Source organism: Podarcis cretensis (assembly GCF_951804945.1).
Source record: "Podarcis cretensis genome assembly, chromosome: 13".
In the NCBI taxonomy this organism is placed as follows: domain Eukaryota; kingdom Metazoa; phylum Chordata; class Lepidosauria; order Squamata; family Lacertidae; genus Podarcis; species Podarcis cretensis.
This window is the reverse complement of record NC_137182.1, coordinates 55145171-55167155: the sequence shown is the minus strand read 5'-3', so window position 1 is coordinate 55167155 and position 21985 is coordinate 55145171. Positions and strand designations below refer to the sequence as shown.

At 48.4% G+C, this 21985-nt stretch overlaps 2 protein-coding genes across 3 annotated transcripts in view; one reads left to right on the top strand and one right to left on the bottom strand.

Annotated features, from left to right (window-relative positions):
- Nucleotides 1-20425, top strand: part of ACTL6B (actin like 6B) — a 31018-nt gene extending 10593 nt beyond the window's left edge. The window contains exons 7-14 of the mRNA XM_079952243.1: nt 1400-1506; nt 6810-6899; nt 7190-7251; nt 7993-8107; nt 14677-14757; nt 16462-16557; nt 17798-17884; nt 19724-20425. Of these exons, the coding sequence (XP_079808369.1) occupies nt 1400-1506; nt 6810-6899; nt 7190-7251; nt 7993-8107; nt 14677-14757; nt 16462-16557; nt 17798-17884; nt 19724-19804 (719 nt within the window). The 3' untranslated portion in view covers nt 19805-20425. The remainder of the gene's footprint in view (nt 1-1399; nt 1507-6809; nt 6900-7189; nt 7252-7992; nt 8108-14676; nt 14758-16461; nt 16558-17797; nt 17885-19723) is intronic.
- A 138-nt stretch (nt 20426-20563) lies between these two features.
- LOC307202127 (chloride channel protein ClC-Kb-like) overlaps nt 20564-21985 on the bottom strand; it is a 44801-nt gene continuing 43379 nt past the window's right edge. For both annotated transcript variants that reach the window (XM_079951821.1, XM_079951822.1), the window contains one exon: nt 20564-21124. In XM_079951821.1, coding sequence (XP_079807947.1) covers nt 20984-21124 — 141 coding nt within the window. In that variant the 3' untranslated portion in view covers nt 20564-20983. The remainder of the gene's footprint in view (nt 21125-21985) is intronic.

The window sequence follows — 21985 nt, the reverse complement described above, 5'->3', positions numbered from 1 at the left end:
CCTTTTTATTTTTCTAGTTGTTCGTTTTTTAAGAGAAGCTTTTTAAAAGTTGCATTTGTCGGCCTAGGACACCTGTGCTCAGAGATCTGCACTGCTTGCCTGTTTGCTACCAGGCAAGTTCAGGGTGTTGTTATTGTTATGCAAAGCCCTTAACAACTTGGCACCAGTTTACCTGTGTAAAGGGCCTTATCCGTACTGGGTTTCCACAGCCACTCTGGGGAACCCTGTAAGACATCAAGCATTAAAAGCTTCCCTAAGCAGGGCTGCCTTCAGGTGTCTTCTAAAAGTCAGATAGTTGTTTATTTCCTTGACATCTGATGGGAGGGCGCCACCACCGAGAAGGCCCTGTGTCTGGTTCCCTATAACCTTGCTTCTCGCAGGAAACCAACCTCGATAAGGCCCTCGGAGCTGGACCTCCGTGTCCGGGCCAAACGATGGGGGTGGAGATGCTCCTTCAGGTATACTGGGCCTTTGAGGCCGTTTAGGGCTTTCAAAGTCATCACCAACACTTTGAATTGTGCCCGGAAACGTTCTGGGAGCCAATGTAGGTCTTTCAGGACCGGTGTTATGGTGTCCCAGCGGCCGCTCCCAGTCCCCAGTCTAGCTGACGCATTCTGGATTAGTTGCAGTTTCCGGGTCACCTTCAAAGGTAGCCCCACGTAGAGCGCATTGCAGTAGCCCTAATATGAATAAGAGTAACGATATTAATATGGGTGGCTTGAGATGGAGTGATGCATGGGCGCAAAGGATTCTGGGAGGCGGGAGTCCAGACCTCTTTGATCTGCAGAAACAGCGAGGTGGTTCTGTGGTCTGGGAAGAGGATGCAGATGACTGGCAGAATCCGAGACCAAGGAGAAGAGTCGGTGGAAGAAGATTGGAAAAAATCTAAAGTTTATCTTCAAAAATATTGTGAAATTAAGGATTGTTAGAAAGATGTTGGAAAAAGAAAATTATGGGGTTTTGGCAGAAATGACATAAAGGTTTAAGTAAAAATGAATTGGTGAAAGAGAGAACGTAAAATTATAGCATATTAAGACAAATTATTGAGATAAAAACAAGGTTGGAAGGATTTGTTGAAATAACAATTTGAATTAGAATACAAAAATGGGAGGTGTGAGGAGGTCAAGGAAATAAGTAAAGGAAAGAAGGCTATGTAAAGGTTTGATGTATTTTTTTATTGTATTTTTTGTGTTTTTTCTATTTCTCTTTTTTCTCTTTTTTCTTTTTGTAACCTTTAAAATTTGAATAAATATTATTTTTTTTTAAAAAAGGGAAGAGGATGCAGAGAGGAGGGGATGGAAGAGGAGCCAAGGGGTCGTGATCTGCAGGAACAGAAAGCTCACAGCTCTCCTCTTTGCATCATTCCTTACTTCTTTTCCTCCCTCCCTTCCCCTTTCAGGAATCGTGAAATCCCCTCTGGCCGGAGACTTCATCTCCATGCAGTGCCGGGAACTTTTCCAGGAGATGAACATCGAGATCGTCCCTCCCTACATGATCGCTGCCAAGGTGGTATTGCCCCCTTCCTGTTCCGTCACTAACCAGAGTCGGGGATGGGGACCCAGGGCTTAGCGGCAGCATCCGCTTGGCTTTGAGAAGGCTCCTTGGTGCACAATTCCTGTCTGTGTCCCCAGGACGCAGGAGAGCAGGAAATGGAGGCCTTGGCAAGGTGACGGGGGCAGAGACCAAGTAATCCTAAACAAGGCACCAACTTGAGGAAGCCTGGCTTATAAATTTATAAGTATACGGGTTACAAACCTTGTGCACCCTGGAGCGAAACTTTAGGCCCTGATCTAGACCAGAGGAAAGATTCCTGTCTTAGAAATCAATTTTGCTTGCTCTCTCGCTAAGAAAAACCAGCCTCTCCGATGAGGAGCTCTGTGTATCTCTAAAGCCCGCACCTATCCAAATTTGTCCAGTTAAAAGAGTTCCTCCTTTGTTAACGGAGAAATCTGAGGGCTCCCTTGGACAAAAAACAAGGAATACCAGAGCAAAACAGCAGCCAGTAGGCTTGGTCTTGATTGAAGACCGGACTTGTTGCGACAGGACTCCCACCTGCCACCAGGTGGAACAAGATGGAAGCCCCGAACAAGAGAGAACCCAAACTTTTATTAGCTGCTAATCCCCATGTTAAAGGTAAAGGTAAAGGTACCCCTGCCCGTACGGGCCAGTCTTGACAGACTCTGGGGTTGTGCGCCCATCTCACTTAAGAGGCCAGGGGCCAGCGCTGTCCGGAGACACTTCCGGGTCACGTGGCCAGCATGACATCGCTGCTCTAGCGAGCCAGAGCCGCACACGGAAACGCCGTTTACCTTCCCGCTGGTAAGCGGTCCCTATTTATCTACTTGCACCCGGAGGTGCTTTCGAACTGCTAGGTTGGCAGGCGCTGGGACCGAGCAGCGGGAGCGCACCCCGCCGCAGGGATTCGAACCGCCGACCTTTCGATCGGCAAGTCCTAGGCGCTGAGGCTTTAACCCACAGCGCCACCTGCGTCCCAAATCCCCATGTTACACCCCCCCAAACTACATCAGGGTTACATCATGAAAGGGGAGGTCTGGTGGCCGTAATCTGAGCATCCTGGACCCTGCCCTATGGTTCCCCTTGCCCTCCACCAAACATCCATCAAGTGGAACAAAAGAGATCTTTCCATTTCCCTGTTTCCCTGTCAAGTGAATCCCACCCTTTTGTCTCCATCTGGGTTTGGTATTTCTGGCATGGCTACCTGTCTGGCATTCAGGTATCAGGTTGCGTGGCGAGTTCCCGCCCCCCACCAGGGTAAATAAAGACACAAGACACCATAATTTAAGGTTAATTGGGCGAATTAGGCCACAACTTTATTGAATTCAGGAATGAGAGGAATTGGCTTAGGCATTGGTCCTAACGACTATCCGGCTCCAGCCCATTTGCTGGAGACACGGGGAAGGATTAACATTATATCGGGGGAGCCTCCTGCCAAGGCACGTCGACTAGGAGCTCCTCCGGGTCACCGCTCTGGGGCGTGCCTTTGGCCCACACCTCCATAGGCTTCGGACAGGGCCACGCCCCCGGAGTCCTTTAACGGACCACCCTTCGCTCGCTGGGGGGAGGTGATGGCGTTCCTCCCCCCACACACATCCTCTTAACCCCTTCTTACCAATGCCTACCACCAATGCCGAGAAGTTGTGACGAGTTTGCTGCCAAGGAGTGTGGTGGAGTCTCCTTCTTTGGAGGTCTTTAAGCAGAGGCTTGACAACCATATGTCAGGAGTGCTCTGATGGTGTTTCCTGCTTGGCAGGGGGTTGGACTCGATGGCCCTTGGGGTCTCTTCCAACTCTAGGATTCTAGGATTCTATGAGTTGCTACGAGGTAGGCGAAAAACCAAAAGGCCAGAAATCGCCAATTGTGAAAAATTCCTACCATGCCCCTTGCGGCGACAGACCGAAGTCCATAGCAAAGTCAAAGACCTACCTAAGCCTAGTTAAAGGGGGGGAGGGGGGAAAACGCGGGTCGAGCCGGCGAAAAGAGGGCGAGCCCCCTCCGTGCCGGCCCTAAATAGGGCAGGCCTCGCCCCCCAGCCACCCAGCTGATTGGCTGGCTGGGGGGCAGACCCGACCAGGATTCCCTTGCTCTCGCGGGGGCTGGGACCAGCCCCCACTCACGTGGGGTGGGCATGAAGCCCGCAACCCCACCTCCTGGGCAGGCCAGAAGTGGCTATGCCAGGAATAATCACTCAGGCAGAGGGGCTGCTGAGGAGCTGAGCTCACATGTCTAGATGAATTTCTGAAGTTTTCCCAGTGAGCCAGTGCAGAGATCCATTGATCAGCGAATTCTTACATTTGGTATCATGCAGCAGAGGCCCTTTGAATAGATAGGAAGAAACTGTGATGAAGTGTTTCGTGGGGACAAGTCACAAAAGTCACAAAAGTGATTGTGCTGGTTTTGGTAGTGGGCTGCATGTGCATGGTATCTGCTGGAGGGGCAACCCCCCCCCTAACCGATACATAAATTCCTGCAACACCTTCTCATGGAAGTGCTCGTCTAACACATACAGTCATTGAATTGTCAAGTTGGAAGGGATCCCCCAAAGGTCATCTATCCCAACCCCCTTCAACACAAGTAAAAGGTAAAGGTAAAGGTACCCCTGCCCGTACGGGCCAGTCTTGACAGACTCTGGGGTTGTGCGCCCATCTCACTTAAGAGGCCAGGGGCCAGCGCTGTCCGGAGACACTTCCGGGTCACGTGGCCAGCGTGACATTGCTGCTCTGGCGAGCCAGAGCCGCACACGGAAACGCCGTTTACCTTCCCGCTGGTAAGCGGTCCCTATTTATCTACTTGCACCCGGAGGTGCTTTCGAACTGCTAGGTTGGCAGGCGCTGGGACCGAGCAGCGGGAGCGCACCCCGCCGCAGGGATTCGAACCGCCGACCTTTCGATCGGCAAGCCCTAGGCGCTGAGGCTTTAACCCACAGCGCCACCCGCGAATCACAGCTAAAAAATCACTGACAGATGGTTATCCAACCTCTGCTTAATAAACCCCCTTCCTCTGTCAAATGGCTCTTACCCTCAGAAAGTCCTTCCTAACGTTTAGTCAGAATCTCTTTCCTTGTCGTTTGAATCTGTTGGTTCCAGTCTCTGGGAGCAGCAGAAAACAAGTGTAATAAACGAAAACCTGCCCTAATAATAATAATAATAATAATAATAATAATAATAATAATTTATTATTTATACCCCGCCCATCTGGCTGGGCCTCCCCAGCCACTCTGGGCGGCTTCCATAGAAACCAAAAATACAGTAAAATATCACACGTTAAAAACTTCCCTGAACAGGGCTGCCTTAAGATGTCTTCTGAATGTCCGGTAGTTGTTTATCGCTTTGACATCTGCTGGAAGGGCGTTCCACAGGGCGGGCGCCACTACCGAGAAGGCCCTCTGCCTGGTTCCCTGTAGCTTTGCTTCTCGCAATGAGGGAACCGCCAAAAGGCCCTCGGAGCTGGACCTCAGCGTCCGGGCAGGACGATGGGGGTGGAGACGCTCCTTCAGGTCTACTGGGCCTTTGAGGCCGTTTAGGGCTTTCAAGGTCAGCAACCAACACTTTGAATTGTGCTCGGAAATGTACTGGGAGCCAATGTAGGTCTTTCAAGACCGGTGTTATATGGTCTCGGCGGCCGCCCCCAGTCACCAGTCTAGCTGCCGCATTCTGGATTAATTGCAGTTTCCGAGTCACCTTCAAAGGTAGCCCCACATAGAGCGCATTGCAGTAGTCCAAGCGGAAGATAACCAGAGCATGCACCACTCTGGCGAGACAGTCCACAGGCAGATAGGGTCTCATCCTACGCACCAGATGGAGCTGGTAAACAGCTGCCCTGGACACAGAACTGACCTGCGCCTCCATGGAGAGCTGTGAGTCCAAAATGACTCCCAGGCTGCGCACCTGGTCCTTCAGATGCACAGTTGCCCCATTCAGGACCAGGGAATCCTCCACACCTGCCCGCCTCCTGTCCCCCGAAAACAGTACTTCTGTCTTGTCAGGATTCAACCTCAATCTGTTAGCCGCCATCCATCCTCCAACTGCCTCCAGGCACTCACACAGGACCTTCACCACCTTCACTGGTTCTGATTTAAAAGAGAGGTAGAGCTGGGTATTATTTCCTTATGGGAGACACAAGAGCCCTTCTAGAGTCCTTTGCAGGTTCTCCATCGGTCGGAGAAAAGAACAGAGGCCAACCAGAGAATATTGAGAAGCAAAGCAGCTCGTAAGCCTGATCTTTATTGAACTGTTGCAACAGGGTCCTCACTCACCACACGCAGGAGGACGGAGGAGGACACAGAACAAAGGTGTGCCTGCCCTTATATAGACATTTAAATTGCCTGCCCTGGAGCCCAAGACCACCCCCAGACACATCATACTTACATCACAGAAAGGGCGGTCTACAGCAGAAATCTGAGTGCGTTGTTTACCTCCTGTCTGGCAGGTTACCTGTTAATGCTTACTTGATTGGATGCCCTGGGGAGCCTGGCCAGTCTTTTGTAATGATAAATACTTAGTTCCTGAGCCAGGTCACAGGCTCACCCTATTCATACACAGACTTACCCTTAAGACAGGATTTGTGAAGGAAAAGACAATGGGGAGGCTTTTCCATTTTCCTTCGACCTTGTAGAGAAAACATTTGGTCAGTTTGGGGGTCAAAATGGTTCCAGGGCTGTTTTCCTGTGCTGCTTCAGACATGTGGTTTATATATTTATGTACGTGTTTGCTTGGTACATTTATGAACATTTATTATATATCTATATAAGACCTTAATTTTTTTTATTTCACAAGCTTGCTCTGTCTCTCATGGGCAGCCCTTAAGATAAAAAAACCAGTCCATGAATAAAAGTCCGCCAACTCCTATATATATATATATATATATATATATATTCAACATATCATTTTCAACAATAATTAAATGTACTTTTACATCTTATACAATTTTCGACTTCCATCAATCATATTAGGAAATTATCCAATCTATTCACTTAATTTACATTTCTTATTTTCACTATCACTTTTAAATCTCGTAACTATAATACCTCTTTTCTTTCTGTTCTTTGCAATATTTCATATATTTCTCCTTACGAAACTTCCTGTAGCGTAACTTGTTGATTACAGTGGCTCTTCAAATAATTCGTATCTTTCTCCCAATCTTCTGTGAATCTCTGGTCCCGCAGGTTTCGAATCCTTCCTGTCATTTTATCCAGTTCTGCGCAGTCCGTTAATTTTCTCTGCAATTCCTCTTTCATCGGTAGCCAACTCCCTCTCTTTTTAATTCTCACCCCCCAATTTGGTTCCCTGCAGGAGCCGGTCCGCGAAGGTTCACCCCCAAACTGGAAGAAGAAGGAAAAGTTTCCTCAAGTCAGCAAATCGTGGCACAATTACATGTGCAATGTAAGAGACCTCGCCGGACTCCGGGGTTCCTTGGGAGAAGACCAAGAGCTGGGGAGTCAGGACTCCTGGGTCCCTAGAGAGAGGGGGAGGGGCACGATTCTGAGAGCCAGGACGTCTGAGGGTGTGTGTGTGTTTGGGGGGGCAGGAGGTGCTAAGAGATGACAGCCCGTTGCCCAAAAAAAAGAGGACCGTATGTCCGAAAGCTAGGACTAGGACTTGGGAGCAGAGGGTTCAAATGAATAATAAGCCATCTTTCTTTATTCCCTTGCTAAACCTTCACCCCCCACCAGGAGGTCATACAAGATTTCCAAGCCTCTGTGCTGCAAGTTTCAGATTCTCCTTACGACGAACAGTGAGTAGCTGGGATGGGTTTGGTGACCGGGGTTTGTGTGTGTTGTGGGGCAGAGAGGGCTTAAATTTGGGTGTCCACCTTGGAGAATCCGTTGCCTCTGTCCAACTTAGCTGGGGCGACTCCTTCCTTCCTTTCATCATCATCACCATCATCATCACCATTTATTTGTTGTTGTTTAGTCGTTTAGTCGTGTCCGCCTCTTTGTGAGCCCCTGGACCAGAGCACGCCAGGCACTCCTGTCTTCCACTGCCTCCCGCAGTTTGGTCAAACTCATGCTGGTCCCTTCGAGAACACTGTCCCACCATCTCGTCCTCCGTCGTCCCCTTCTCCTTGTGCCCTCCATCTTTCCCAGCATCAGGGTCTTTTCCAGGGAGTCTTCTCTTCTCCTGAGGTGGCCAAAGTCTTGGAGCCTCAGCTTCACGATCTGTCCTTCCAGTGAGCACTCAGGGCTGATTTCCTTCCGAATGGAGAGGTTTGATCTTCTTGCAGTCCATGGGACTCTCAAGAGTCTCCTCCAGCACCAGAATTCAAAAGCATCCATTCTTTGGCGATCAGCCTTCTTGATGGTCCAGCTCTCACTTCCATACATCACTACTGGGAAAACCAGAGCTTTCACTATACGGACCTTTGTTGGCAAGGTGATGTCTCTGCTTTTTAAGATGCTGTCTAGGTTTGTCATTGCACAGCTGGTTTAGCTTATACGTAAATACGGCTGTGCCCTCACCCTCTTGTCCCGAGCAGGGTGGCCGCGCAGATGCCCACCGTCCACTACGAAATGCCCAACGGCTACAACACAGACTACGGGGCAGAGAGGCTTCGTATCCCCGAGGGGCTTTTCGACCCCTCCAACGTGAAGGTGAGCGGGCAGGGGGCCAGAAGATGAAATAAGGAGCAAGGCAAGGGTGGGGAGTTTGCGCCCGCTTCTACATATTGATTTGCTTTCGAAAAACCGGCACACCGCTTGATTGCAAAACAAAAGAACTCCTCAATGCACACAGAGGCTTGGAGCACGCGCAGAGTTCTGACTGATGAACGGTGCAATCCCAAACATAGTGACTCGGAAGCTATTACCATTGAAATCGGGGGGGGGGGGGGTTAGGGTTAGGGGTTAGAGTCTTCTCTTCTCATGACGAGGCCAAAGTCTTGGAGCCTCAGCTTCAGGATCTGTCCTTCCAGTGAGCACTCAGGGCTGATTTCCTTCAGAATGGAGAGGTTTGATCTTCTTGCAGTCCATGGGACTCTCAAGAGTCTCCTCCAGCACCAGAATTCAAAAGCATCCATTCTTCGTTGATCAGCCTTCTTGATGGTCCAGCTCTCACTTCCATACATCACTACTGGGAAAACCAGAGCTTTAACTGTACCGACCTTTGTCGGCAACCCATTCATTCATTCATTCATTCATTCATTCATTCATTCATTCCCTGCCCATCTGGCTTGGTTTCCCCAGCCTCTCTGCGCGGCTCCCAACAGAATACGAATGATAATAATTTTGAAAAAGCGATAATGCTGTATTGTTTTTAACACTCGATTGGGAGCCCCCAAGAGTGGCTGGGGAAACTCAGCCAGATGGGCAGGGTATAAATAATAAATTATTATTATTAAACACCAAACATTAAAAACTTCCCTAAACAGGGCTGCCTTCAGGTGTCTTCTAAAAGTCAGATAGTTGTTTATTTCCTTGACATCTGAAAGGAGGGTGTTCCATAGGGAGGGTGCCACCACCGAGAAGGCCCTCTGCTTGGTTCCCTTTAGCTTCACTTCTTGCAGGGAGGGAACCGCCAGAAGGCCCTCGGAGCTGGACCTCAGTGTCTGGGCTGAAGGATGGGGGTGGAGACGCTCCTTCAGGTCTACTGGACCTTTGAGGCCATTTAAGGCTTTGAAGGTCAGCACCAACACTTTGAATTGTGCTCGGAAACGTCCTGGGAGCCAATGTAGGTCTTTCAGGACCGGTGTTATGTGGTCTCAGCGGCCGCTCCCAGTCACCAGTCTAGCTGCCGCATTCTGGATTAGTTGTAGTTTCTGTAGAATCATTGTAGAGTTGTAAGGGACCCACAAGGATCATCCAGCCCAACCCACTCCTGCAACACAGGAATTGCACGTTTTCCTTGGTGGCCACGCTCTTCATAATCTGCTCCATTCAACCTTTTGGAAATACTCTATGGCTGCTCCCCAGACTCACAGGCCTCTGAATGCTTATTTATTTATTCTGTAAAATTTACACACCGCCTTATCGCAAAAAGAGAACATCAAAGTGATTTTTCCAAAAAAAAGGCGAAGCAAGGAGATTATGGATGGCGAAGAAACAATATAAAACTTTAAGGGGGGGGGGAAAGTAACGATAGATTAAAACGTGCACGAGATTTCTAAACACATCGGTAGGCTGGTCTAAATGGTAATGTTTTTAGCTGGCGCCAAAAGGAGTGCAGTAAAGATGCATGATATCAAGAGGCAGGGAGTTCTGACGTTCAATAATTATTTTTATAAAGATGAATATACGACTAGCTGCCTAGCTAGCCGGCTATTGCTCCCTGTGAAGCACGTTGGAGTGATTTTACAATTCAGCAAGGAGGTCTGTAAAACAAATGTGGTATACAGTGGTACCTTGGTTCTCAAACGCCTTGGTACTCAAACAACTTGGAACCCAAACACTGCAAACTGGTAAGGAAGTGTTCCGGTTTGGGAACTTTTTTCGGAAGCCGAACATGCTCCGTTTTGAGTGTTACGCTTCCGTTTTGAGTCTAACACTGAGGCCTGCCTGTTTTTGCTATTTATTTTGCGTTTTTGCTTTTGCGGCTCTTTTTGTTTTGTTTTTGTGACTGTGCGGAACCCGGTTCAGCTACTGATGGATTGATTGCGTGACTGCAGTACATTGTTTATTGCTTTCATTTTATGAATCCATCGTCTCGTTAGATAGTGAAATTCATGTTAAATGGCTGTTTTAGGGGTCGTTTTCCAAAGTCTGGAACGGATTAATCCGTTTTGCATTGCCTTCTATGGGAAAGCACGCCTTGGTTTTGGAATGCTTTGATTTTGGAACGGACTTCCGGAACGGATTAATTTCGAGAACCAAGGTACCACTGTATAGAAAGTCAGAATATAGCTGACTTGCTCGTGTCAGGGGAAGGTTTAGATTTGAGGGAGGCAAAAGGACGGCAATTTGGGGGACAAAGTGGAGGTGACCCTTCAGTGCAGAGGCTACAGGACAGAAATAGATTTTCATCACGATCGAGAGTCATGTTTCTCCTGTGGAAACTCAGCGAAAGTAAAAACGGGCAGCCAGGTGTCAAGAACGACAGAGTCGTAGAATTGGAAGGGGTACCCGATGGTCATCCAGTCCAACCCTCGAACCTCAACTCATCAATTTGAACTCGGGTCCAGGAAAGATCATGTCAGCCGTCCTTAACAAGGTGACCTCATGGCTGAGGCTCATGGCAGGTGTAGTCCAAAGCAGCTGGAAGAAGCCAGATTAGGGGGGACTGGCTTATGGGGAACCCCCCCAAACCCCCCCCCCCAATGAAATCAACAGTGAGAAAAATTAACAACGTGATAATCTAAGACTTTTGACAAAGTTAAAAGAACAATAGGCAAAAAGAAATCCCAACAGATTGAAACTCGTGCCAGCTCAGTTGGTAGAGCAAGAGACTCACGGGACTCTTAACCTGAAGGTCGTGGGTTCGAGTCCTGCATTGGGCAAAAGCGGGTTGGGCTAGATGACCCTTGGGTCCCTTTCAGCTCTACATTTCTGTGATGCTAAAGATCTGGACAGGCCTGTCTGAACAATAATGTTTCCAGAAGGTGCTGAAATAGCGTGGCTTGCTCTATGGTTTTAACCCCTTCATGCGTGCATTAGAGTTAAGCAAGCTGATTTATCCCACATCCAGGAGCATTAATGTGAAAGCAGAAGATAATCCTGTCATAGCCATCTCCTCCTCCATGAATTTGTCCCATCCCCTTTTAAAGCCATCCGAGTGGGTGGCCATCTCTGCATCCTGAGGCAAGGAGTTCCACAGTCCATCTGTGTCCTGTGTTATGAATGACTTAAAAAAAATTAAAATCTTCCAACATTCATCTTCGTTGGATGTCCAGTGTTAGGAGAGAGGGAAGAAAAATTCTCTCTATCCAAGCATGCTGTGCATGGGGCCGGATTTAGGTTAGATGAGGCCCTAAGCCACTGAAGGTAATGGGGCCCTTTAAATGTCCAGCTGTCCTTTGTCAACAACAAGTTGTCGCTGTTTTTCGTGATGAATATATGCTATATGGTCATTTATGGACCTAATAGGCACCATAAGACGCACCAGACCACAAGATGCACCTAGTTTTTGGAGGAGGAAAACAAGAAAAAAAATATTCTGAATCTCAGAAGCCAGAACAACAAGAGGGATCGCTATGCAGTGAAAGCAGCAATCCCTCTTGCTGTTCTGACTTCTGCGATAGCTGCTTTCGCTCCATAAGATGCACACACATTTCCCCTTACTTTTTAGGAGGGAAAAAGTAAGTCTTATAGAGCAAAAAATACGGTATCTAAAACCATTTGCATCTAACAAATAGGAGCCTACACAACACAAAACACTGTTGCTGCATGTCGGTTTTATTTTATTTGTTTTGTATCTTATATTTTGAAACTGTACATCCAGTTTATTTTCCTTTAAGTTTTTTGGGGGCCCCCAAGAGAGCGGGGCCCAAAGCTATAGCTTGTTTGTTGTTGTTTAGTCGTTTAGTCGTGTCCGCCTCTTCGTGACCTCCTGGACCAGAGCACGCCAGGCACTCCTGTCTTCCACTGCCTCCCGCAGTTTGGTCAAACTCATGCTGGTCCCTTCGAGAACACTGTCCCACCATCTCGCCCTCCGTCGTCCCCTTCTCCTTGTGCCCTCCATCTTTCCCAACATCAGGGTCTTTTCCAGGGAGTCTTCTCTTCTCATGAGGTGGCCAAAGTCTTGGAGCCTCAGCTTCAGGACCTGTCCTTCCAGGGAGCACTCAGGGCTGATTTCCTTCAGAATGGAGAGGTTGGATCTTCTTGCAGTCCATGGGACTCTCAAGAATCTCCTCCAGCACCATAATTCAAAAGCATCCATTCTTTGGCGATCAGCCTTCTTGATGGTCCAGCTCTCACTTCCATACATCACTACTGGGAAAACCATGGCTTTCACTATACGGACCTTTGTTGGCAAGGTGATGTCTCTGCTTTTTAAGATGCTGTCTAGGTTTGTCATTGCACAGCTGGTTTAGCTTATACGTAAATCCGGCTGTGCCCTCACCCTCTTGTCCCGAGCAGGGTGGCCGCGCAGATGCCCACCGTCCACTACGAAATGCCCAACGGCTACAACACAGACTACGGGGCAGAGAGGCTTCGTATCCCCGAGGGGCTTTTCGACCCCTCCAACGTGAAGGTGAGCGGGCAGGGGGCCAGAAGATGAAATAAGGACCAAGGCAAGGGTGGGGAGTTTGCGCCCGCTTCTACATATTGATTTGCTTTCGAAAAACCGGCACACCGCTTGATTGCAAAACAAAAGAACTCCTCAATGCACACAGAGGCTTGGAGCACGCACAGAGTTCTGACTGATGAACGGTGCAATCCCAAACATAGGGACTCGGAAGCTATTACCATTGAAATCGGGGGGGGGGGGTGTGTTTCTACCAGGTAAGGGGGCTCAGGGAGGGGGTGTAGCCTCAGAAAACATTTATTGCTTATTCAGAATTAAATTTATTGGGGGGGGGGGGAGGCCGGAAATCCAAAGCAGTTTGAAGAAAAGCAGAAAAGCAAACCGATAATTTGCAGTAGGATCTTCTGTAGGAAGAACTAACAACAATAATGTAGGACTTCCGGAAAGTTAAAATCGATTAAAAACTGCGTCGGCTTCCTAAACATCCAGACGGCCTCACCTAAACAAAGATGTTTTCAGCAGGCACTAATGCTAGTTTAGGGTTGCAAGGGACACCCAAGGGCCATCTAGTCCAACCCCCCGCAATGCTGAAAAATCCCTGACAGATGGCCACCCATACTCTGCTTAAAGGCCTCCAAGGAAGGAGAGTTCACCATCTTCCGAAGAAACCTGTTTCACTGTCAAACGGTTCTTATGGTCAGAAAGTTTTTATGTTTAGCCGGAATCTCCTTTCTTGTCATCTGAAGCCATGGGTTCGAGTCCTACCCTCTGGGGCAGGAGAAAACAAGCTTGCTCCATCTTCCCCTTCAGATATTTGGAGGCGGCGTTCCCAAGGCAAAGAACGATTGGACTCTGATTAATAGAATACCCATGAGACTTGACCAGCAAGACTCTGACAGGGGTGCGTATAATAATAATTCCTCTCCACCCCTCGGCCCAGGTCGTTTTATTCACGAAAGAACTTTTTACACAGTGTTCGTAAGAACCAATCAGATTTCCTCTGAGCATTTCAAAAAATGGGACAAAGTTAAAAGTTAAAATTACAAAGAGCTAATTTCCTACTTGAGAATGCGTATGTAGTTCAGAGTAAATAAAACAGAACTAAAAGGAGGAAGGCATTCAGCAAACCCAGAGGTCATAAACAGCAATAAACAAGAGAGGAAGAATAGGGACGCAGGTGGCGCTGTGGGTTAAAGCCTCAGCGCCTAGGGCTTGCCGATCGAAAGGTCGGCGGTTCGAATCCCTGCGGCGGTGTGCGCTCCCGCTGCTCGGTCCCAGCGCCTGCCAACCTAGCAGTTCGAAAGCACCTCCGGGTGCAAGTAGATAAATAGGGACCGCTTACCAGCGGGAAGGTAAACGGTGTTTCTGTGTGCGGCTCTGGCTCTGGCCAGAGCAGCGATGTCACGCTGGCCACGTGACCCGGAAGTGTCTCCGGACAGCGCTGGCCCCTGGCCTCTTAAGTGAGATGGGCGCACAACCCCAGAGTCTGTCAAGACTGGCCCGTACGGGCAGGGGTACCTTTACCTTAATTTCCTACTTGAGAATGCGTATGTAGTTCAGAGTAAATAAAACAGAACTAAAAGGAGGAATGCATTCAGCAAACCCAGAGGTCATAAACAGCAATAAACAAGAGAGGAAGAATAGGTAGTTTTTACCATCTCCTTGTGAACGATTAACAATATACCTTCTATCTTTATGTACTGAGGATGCCTGATGAACAACTGGCCTGTGTTTCAGAATGCTGACACGTACCTGTCAGGGTAGAGAAAGCAAACTGCAGAGGTGCAGAGGCTTGTGGGATTTGATCAGAAATTATTGTCAATGAATCGAACCCAGTCAGCGCCATGCTTTCATCGCGGACACAATGGCTTGATGCATATCTTATAATTCCTCATAGTAATCCCATTTGACCCCCCCACACTCTGGATATCTGCACTCCTACATTCGGAGGTGGCTATCCTACCCCCCTTTCAGTCTCCTCTTCTCCAAGCTAAACACCCAAAACTCCCTCAATCTCTGCCTCTCTCTCTCTCTCTATCTCTAGGGCCTGTCTGGGAACACAATGTTGGGGGTTGGTCACGTGGTCACGACCAGCATCGGGATGTGTGACATCGATATCCGGCCAGTGAGTTGTCTCCCCTCACCTTAACTCTGCCCCCTCCTAGTAGGGGACGCGGGTGGCGCTGTGGTCTAAACCACATCGGAAGGTCGGCGGTTCGAATCCCCGCAACGGGGTGAGCTCCCATTGCTCGGTCCCTGCTCCTGCCAACCTAGCAGTTCGAAAGCACACCAGTGCAAGTAGATAAATAGGTACCGCTGCGGCGGGAAGGTAAACAGTGTTTCCATGCGCTCTGGTTTCCGTCACAGTCCTCCATGCGCCAGTAGCGGTTTAGTCCTGCTGGCCACATGACCTGGAAAACTGTCTGTGGACAAACGCCGGCTCCCTCGGCCTGAAAGCGAGATGAGCGCTGCAACCCCATAGTCGCCTTTGACTGGACTTAACCGTCCAGGGGTCCTTTACCTTTTACCTTGCCCCCTGCTAGGGTTTCCGGTCTGGGGCCAAGTAGTTGTGAGCTTCTGAGGAAAGGGGAGCTGGCCAGGGAATGCACAAAACCAGCCCACCACCTTTATTTTTGCTTCAGTTCATAACGCTTCCGGTATATTTTGCTGTTGCAAAAACAAAACAAAACCAAAAACATAGGTAAAGGTAAAGGGTAAAGGAGCCCCTGACCATTAGGTCCAGTTGTGGCCGACTCTGGGGTTGCGGCGCTCATCTCGCTTTATTGGCCGAGGGAGCCGGCGTCCAGCTTCCGGGTCATGTGGCCAGCATGACTAAGCTAGCAAGTTGCTAGCTATCCTGTATAGTATTTAAGTAAAGGGACCCCTGACCGTTAGGTCCAGTCGTGGCCGACTCTGGGGTTGCGGCGCTCATCTCGCTTTACTGGCCAAGGGAGCCGGCGTGCAGCTTCCGGGTCATGTGGCCAGCATGACTAATCCGCTTCTGGCGAACCAGAGCAGCGCACGGAAATGCCGTTTACCTTCCCGCCGGAGCGGTACCTCTTTATCTACTTGCGCTTTGACGTGCTTTTGAACTGCTAGGTTGGCAGGAGCAGGGACCCAGCAACAGGAGCTCACCCCATCACGGGGATTCGAACCACCGACCTTCTGATTGGCAAGTCCTAGGCTCTGTGGTTTAACCCACAGCACCACCCGCGTCCCAACCGAAAACATAGAAAGGAGAATTCCTGGGTGCCGAGATTCAAGTTTGGGGCACCTACTCTTCAGTGAGGGAACCCGAGCAGATATTTATATTCACAAAACATGCTGAAGTGAAGCATGGAAATATAGGCTATTAGACCTTTCAGATATCCCCTCTCCCCTTAGCATGGAAAGAGACGTTTAGTAAATAAATAAAAAAAATGCTTTGCATGACCCACAAAGAAAACGAAGCAATAAAATTCTAAACGGTAAGAATGAATTGCGCATTTATTCAAAATCCAATTAAAACTATTTAAGTTAATTCAACAAAATGGGCGGGCTGCCTCCAGTCACAGCTTTTTACACCTGTAGCAAGGCCCCTGCCAGTCCCCTTTGCCTCTTGGCACCCCCTAGGTCATCCCACTGCCCCCCAGGGGGTGTTTTGACCCACTTTGGGGGGTCCCCGCTCTAGGGGGTTAATGTGGGGAAAATGGCAGGGGAGTTGTTGACCGGAGACCCACAACATGATGGTTGCAAAAAGGAAGATTCCTCCCTGTTAAAGGAACTCGAAGGTGGATCCTCCCCACCAAAAAACCCGGCTGCTAATATAACACCTATCCTTTTTCCGAAGGGTCTCTACGGGAGTGTCATCGTCACAGGGGGAAACACTTTACTGCAAGGCTTCACAGACCGCCTCAACCGGGAGCTCGCTCAGAAAACGCCACCGGTGAGTTTCTGTGCGTAAGACTGCACAGTCTTTGGAGTCACACAGGGCTCTTCAGCAGGCAACATGGAGTCACAGAACCGCGGAGTCTGGTGGGACCCTGAAATATACTTGGAGTCGAGAGTGGATTTCATGCTCTTTATTGAGCTCGTAGCGTTGAGGAGGAATGGAAGTTCCTCCAGAATGTCTGCTTTATATACATTATTTACACAATGGGCCCCACGTGATTGGCTAATTCTGGGATTCTCCTGTAGGCCAATCAGGTTGCGGATTCACTTCCACCCGGAGCTGGATTGGGTGGCTCCTGTGGACCAATCAGACTGCTGCATTCTGGACACTATTGTTCTAGGACCAATCAGACTGCTGCATTCTGAATACTGTTGTTCTAGGACCAATCACACTGCTGCATTTTTGATCCTATTCAACTCAGTACATAACAGACCCAAAGGGTCATCCAGCCTAAACCAAGTTCAGGGAGGGGGGGGGATGTTCTGGCCCATTCGGTTGAGAGGGGAGACTCTATGGTGTCGATTGCCTTTTGCTCGGAAATCTCATCTCGTATTGTATCGTAAAACCTTTATTGGTATCACATACAACATCCAAAACAAATCAATACAGAATTACCACTTCCCCAATGGCAAAAAAAACGTTTGCTAAAAGAAAAAAGGAGGCAGAGAACTCTATCGTCACATCTCTTGGTCTCCAGGGAGGTCAGACGTCTGCAGTGTATTTCAATGGCAAAAAACCAAACAGAGATATTTAGCCACTAACTTGGTGAGCTCCTGATCGTTCCCCAGTACTAGGAAATGCAGTAATAGAAAATACAGCCTCTATCCACTTCCAAAGCTATTCTAAAGTTTATATTTTAAGGATGTTTAAATGAGCATTCTAAATTGTAAAACAGAAAATCTAATAAAAATTAGAGAGAGAGAAAGAGAGAAAGAGAAATATTTGGGGTCCTTAAGAGAGCCAAGATGGCTTCAGGATTGTTCCGCGTACTAAAACAAAGTGCCTGGTTTTTTCCACGGAATATTTCCTAGTTTTGAAGGATCGGCTGTCTGTGGCCTGCTATGTGTGCGCACCTTAGTATTGTTATAACACTGGTTAGTTTGCAGAGGGCAGGGCAAGCCTGTTTTAACACCTGCCCAGCCAGATGGGCGGGGTATAAATAAAAAATTATTATTATTATTATTATTATTATTATTATGCAAACACCTCTTTTCTCTCTCTCCGCATTCTGTAGAGCATGCGCTTGAAGCTGATTGCCAGCAACAGCACCATGGAAAGGAGATTCAGTCCTTGGATTGGGGGCTCCATCCTGGCTTCTCTCGTGAGTCTGGGGCCCTGGAGGCTGCCGTGGGTCGGAGGAAGAGGAGGTGGGGAAAGGGGGAGGGAGGCTGGGAGCCAGGACTCCTGGGTTCTCTGGAGGACCTTCAGAGGCCCTAAGCACTGAAAAGATTTCGGTGCCTCCATATATATATAATTCAGAATATAAACAACAATGGACTGTAGAATCAAATTTTATTTTTCGAAATGAAACAAAACCGACAGTTTTGTATATCATTAATCACTATCTTTCTTTTGCTTTCTTTCTTTCTTTCTTTCTTTCTTTCTTTCTTTCTTTCTTTCCCTTTCTTCCTTCTTTCCTTTTCCTTTTCCTTTTCCTTCCTTCCTTCCTTCCTTCCTTCCTTCCTTCCTTTTTCTTCCTTCCTCTTTCTTTCTTTCTTTCTTTCCTTCCTTCCTTCCTTCCTTCCTTCCTTCCTTCCTTCCTTCCTTCCTTCCTTTTCCTTCCTTCCTTCCTTCCTTCCTTCCTTCCTTCCTTCCTTCCTTTTTCTTCCTTCCTTCCTCTTTCTTTCCTTTCTTTCTTTCTTTCTTTCTTTCTTTCTTTCTTTCTTTCCTTCCTTCCTTCCTTCCTTCCTTCCTTCCTTCCTTCCTTCCTTCCCCTTCCTTCCTTCCTTCCTTCCTTCCTTTTTCTTCCTTCCTCTTTCTTTCTTTCTTTCTTTCTTTCTTTCTTTCCTTCCTTCGCCTTCCTTCCTTCCTTCCTTCCTTCCTTCCCCTTCCTTTTTCTTCCTTCCTTCCTTCCTCTTTCTTTCTTTCTTTCTTTCTTTTTCTTTCTTTCTTTCTTTCTTTCTTTCTTTTTCTTTCTTTCTTTCTTCCTTCCTTCCCCTTCCTTCCTTCCTTCCTTCCTTCCTTCCTTTTTCTTCCTTCCTTTCTTTCTTTCTTTCTTTCTTTCTTTCTCTCTCTCTCTCTCTCTCTTTTCCTTCCTTCCTTCCTTCCCTCCCTCCCTCCCTTCCTCTTTCTTTCTTTCTTTCTTTCTTTTTCTTTCTTTCTTTCTTTCTTTCTCTCTCTCTCTTTCTTTTCCTTCCTTCCTTCCTTCCTTCCTTCCTTCCTTCCTTCCACTTCCTTCCTTCTTCTCTCTCTCTCTCTCTCTCTCTCTCTCTCCTTCCTTCCTTCCTTCCTTCCTTCCTCTCTCTCTCTCTTTCCCCCCCATTTCATCTATTGTGGGGCCTTTGTGTGTGGGGGGAGAACCTGATTCAGCTGCACCATATTGTCCATGGGTTAGGGTTAAGGTTAGGGGGCAGCTGCCCCACACGCTACGCCCATGATATGGTCCATGGACATTTCCGAAAGCCTGGGCCACTCCCACTCCCGACGTGATTGGCTGCCTAAAGTTCCAAACTGCAAATCACAACTCGGGAGTTCAAGGGCCAATGGCAGAGGCCCAAATCCTGAAATGTGATTGGACAACGTGTATCGAATCAGGAGCTCAGAATCCTTAGTCCAGAGACTCAAGCTCAGGCAAACATCGACCCACTGAATACATAACACCCCCTTCCTTTGATACCCAAACAGGGGCTGCATTTTAAATTGCATTTTAACCTGTATTTTAAATTGGTTCCCCCCTATTATGTTTTTACTGTGATTTTATTGATGTTAGTGCCCTGAGGGCGGGGTATAAATAAAATTTATTATTATTATTATTATTATTATTATTATTATTATTATGCTCAGTGTCTAATCCAGCCTAGGGAACCGGGAGCCAAGATGTGGACTGGGTGCTGGTGTGTGTAGCTCAGGGATCTCTGAGTTTGGGGTTGGGGGCCTGGGAGGGAAGTCCCGGACGCCTGGGTTTGTTTCCTCGTCTCCTTCCTCTCCTTCTCGTCCGCAGGGCACCTTCCAGCAGATGTGGATCTCCAAACAGGAATACGAGGAAGGGGGCAAACAGTGCGTGGAGAGGAAATGCCCCTGAATCGGGCAGGCAGCCCACCTCCCCTTTTGCCCTCCCTCTCTCCCCACCCCCCAGGAGACCCCCGCCTCATGGATCCTGCAGCCCCTCCCAGCGACTCCCTCCCTTCGAAACACACCCCGGACCTTCTCCCCTCTCCAATGAACCCGGGTGTCCTTCTGAACCCCCCTTTTGCCCCCCGCTCCTGAGAAGAACCCAGGAGTCCTGCGCCCACCGACACTTGCGCCGACATCGAAGAACCCAGGAGACGAAGGAGGACAGATTTCAAGCTGCTGGATCGTTGGAGAGACGGGAAGGTTTCTGATCCCAAAGTCCTGAAGGACGGACCCTCTCCTTCTCCTGCATCGCAGGGGTTGGGATGGATGACCTTTGGGGGTCCCTCCCAACGCTACAGTTCTCTTTGTCAAGAGGGGTTTGAAGGTCATCCTCAGCGGGCGCCGTGCCTCTCCCCCTTCACCTCCCCTGTTGCTGTTTTATATGTAAACCTGGGTGGATCTATTTATTCGATGGACTGACATGGATGACATTGATTATTCTCCTTTATTTCATTTCAATTTTATTTCGGTGTCGGAAAAATAATAAACGTGTGAGGTTGTGTTTTTGTAAAAAAAGACCTCTATTATTCTCTTGCCTTTCACAGTAGCGTTTATGATATTTGGGGATGCCCTGCAAACATCCTTTTTCACTCTGGTTCAGGAGGGTGGGACCTGATCAGGAGGGTGGGACCTGATCCTGTATTCAGCTTGTGCCTGGGATGGGTGGGTGTCCCTTCCGAAACTGACGGTAAGACCCACTGAACACAAAAGAAGCAGGTATCACGTTGTGTTTCCGGCAACACAGCCCAGAGCGGCCGGCTATGAACGTTTCGTCTCATCCCAGAGAATTCGGTGGGGTCACATTTTAGCCGCAAGTGAGCTTAAAACAGCTGTTCCCTCTTCCAAAGGGGATTAAGGGATCTCCGACGTAAAAATAAAAACCTTCCCGAACTACAACTCCCGGGATCCTTCCGCCGGGACGGTTGAAAACCCCACGAAACCACGGCATACACTGGCAGGGCCTCTTCTCGTAAGCAAGCGAATATATATATTTTACAACAGAAATAAATCTGTTGTCTGCTTGCAGAGTTAAATAAATGGCGGCTGCGGCGAGACAGGTCCACATTGGCACCCTCAAGAAATGGCCCTAGGCCATGGGGCTCTTGGGTTCATCCCCTCCAGATGGTTTTTGCTCCTGGTCATCAGGCCTGCGCGGATCCCGCCGCTGGCGGTGGGTGGCCTGGCTGGCAAATGTGCCTTTGACACACCCTTCGACTGCGGCCTTGAGCTGTGGAAAGAGCGAGAGAGGAAGTCAAGAAGACCCCCCCAAAAAAAACCTCAGCACCTGAGGGCTTCAGAAAGGGAGGCATCCCCCAGCCCTCCCTAACAATAGATCGATAGATAGCCTCCTCCATGAATTTGCCCTTTTGAAGCCATTCAGGTTAGTGGCCACCCTTATGGCAGGGAGTTCCGCAGTTCCACACTGCACTGTTTTCATCCGTCCTGAATCTCTGGCATTCAGGTCTGTTGGGCTAATTTCTGCACGTCCCTCTTGACACGACACTCCCCCTAAGTGCCCCTATTTTCCAGATTTACAGAAGCCGTCTCACTTTCTGATCTGAACCTGGAACGCCCTGCTTCTCCTTAGGGCAAACATCGGCTCTCCAGATGTTTCGAGACTACAACTCCCATTAATAATAATAATAAATTTTATTTATATCCCACCCTGAGCCAGGCTCAGGGCAGCTAACACCAGTAAAATTACAATAAAAACATAATAGGGGGAAAAAAAAATACAGGTTAAAATGCAATTTAAAATGCAGCCTCATTTTAAAAGTAGCCCATAGATCAAAACCATAACCACTGACCCTCTTAGTTGTAGTCCCAAAACATCTGGCGGGCCGAGTTTGCCTATGCCTGGCTGAGGGTGTCCCTGTTTAAATCAGAGAACTGTTGGAGGGTATGTATGGAGTGATCCAACCCCAGAGACATCTGAAGGTGGTTTTTAAAAAATGAAGGATAGAACTTTCTTTATGTATGCCACAACAGCAGCAAGAATACTTACTGCAAAGTACTGGAAGACACAAGATCTACCCACCCTGGAAGAGTGGCAGATGAAGGTGATGGACTACATGGAACTGGCAGAAAT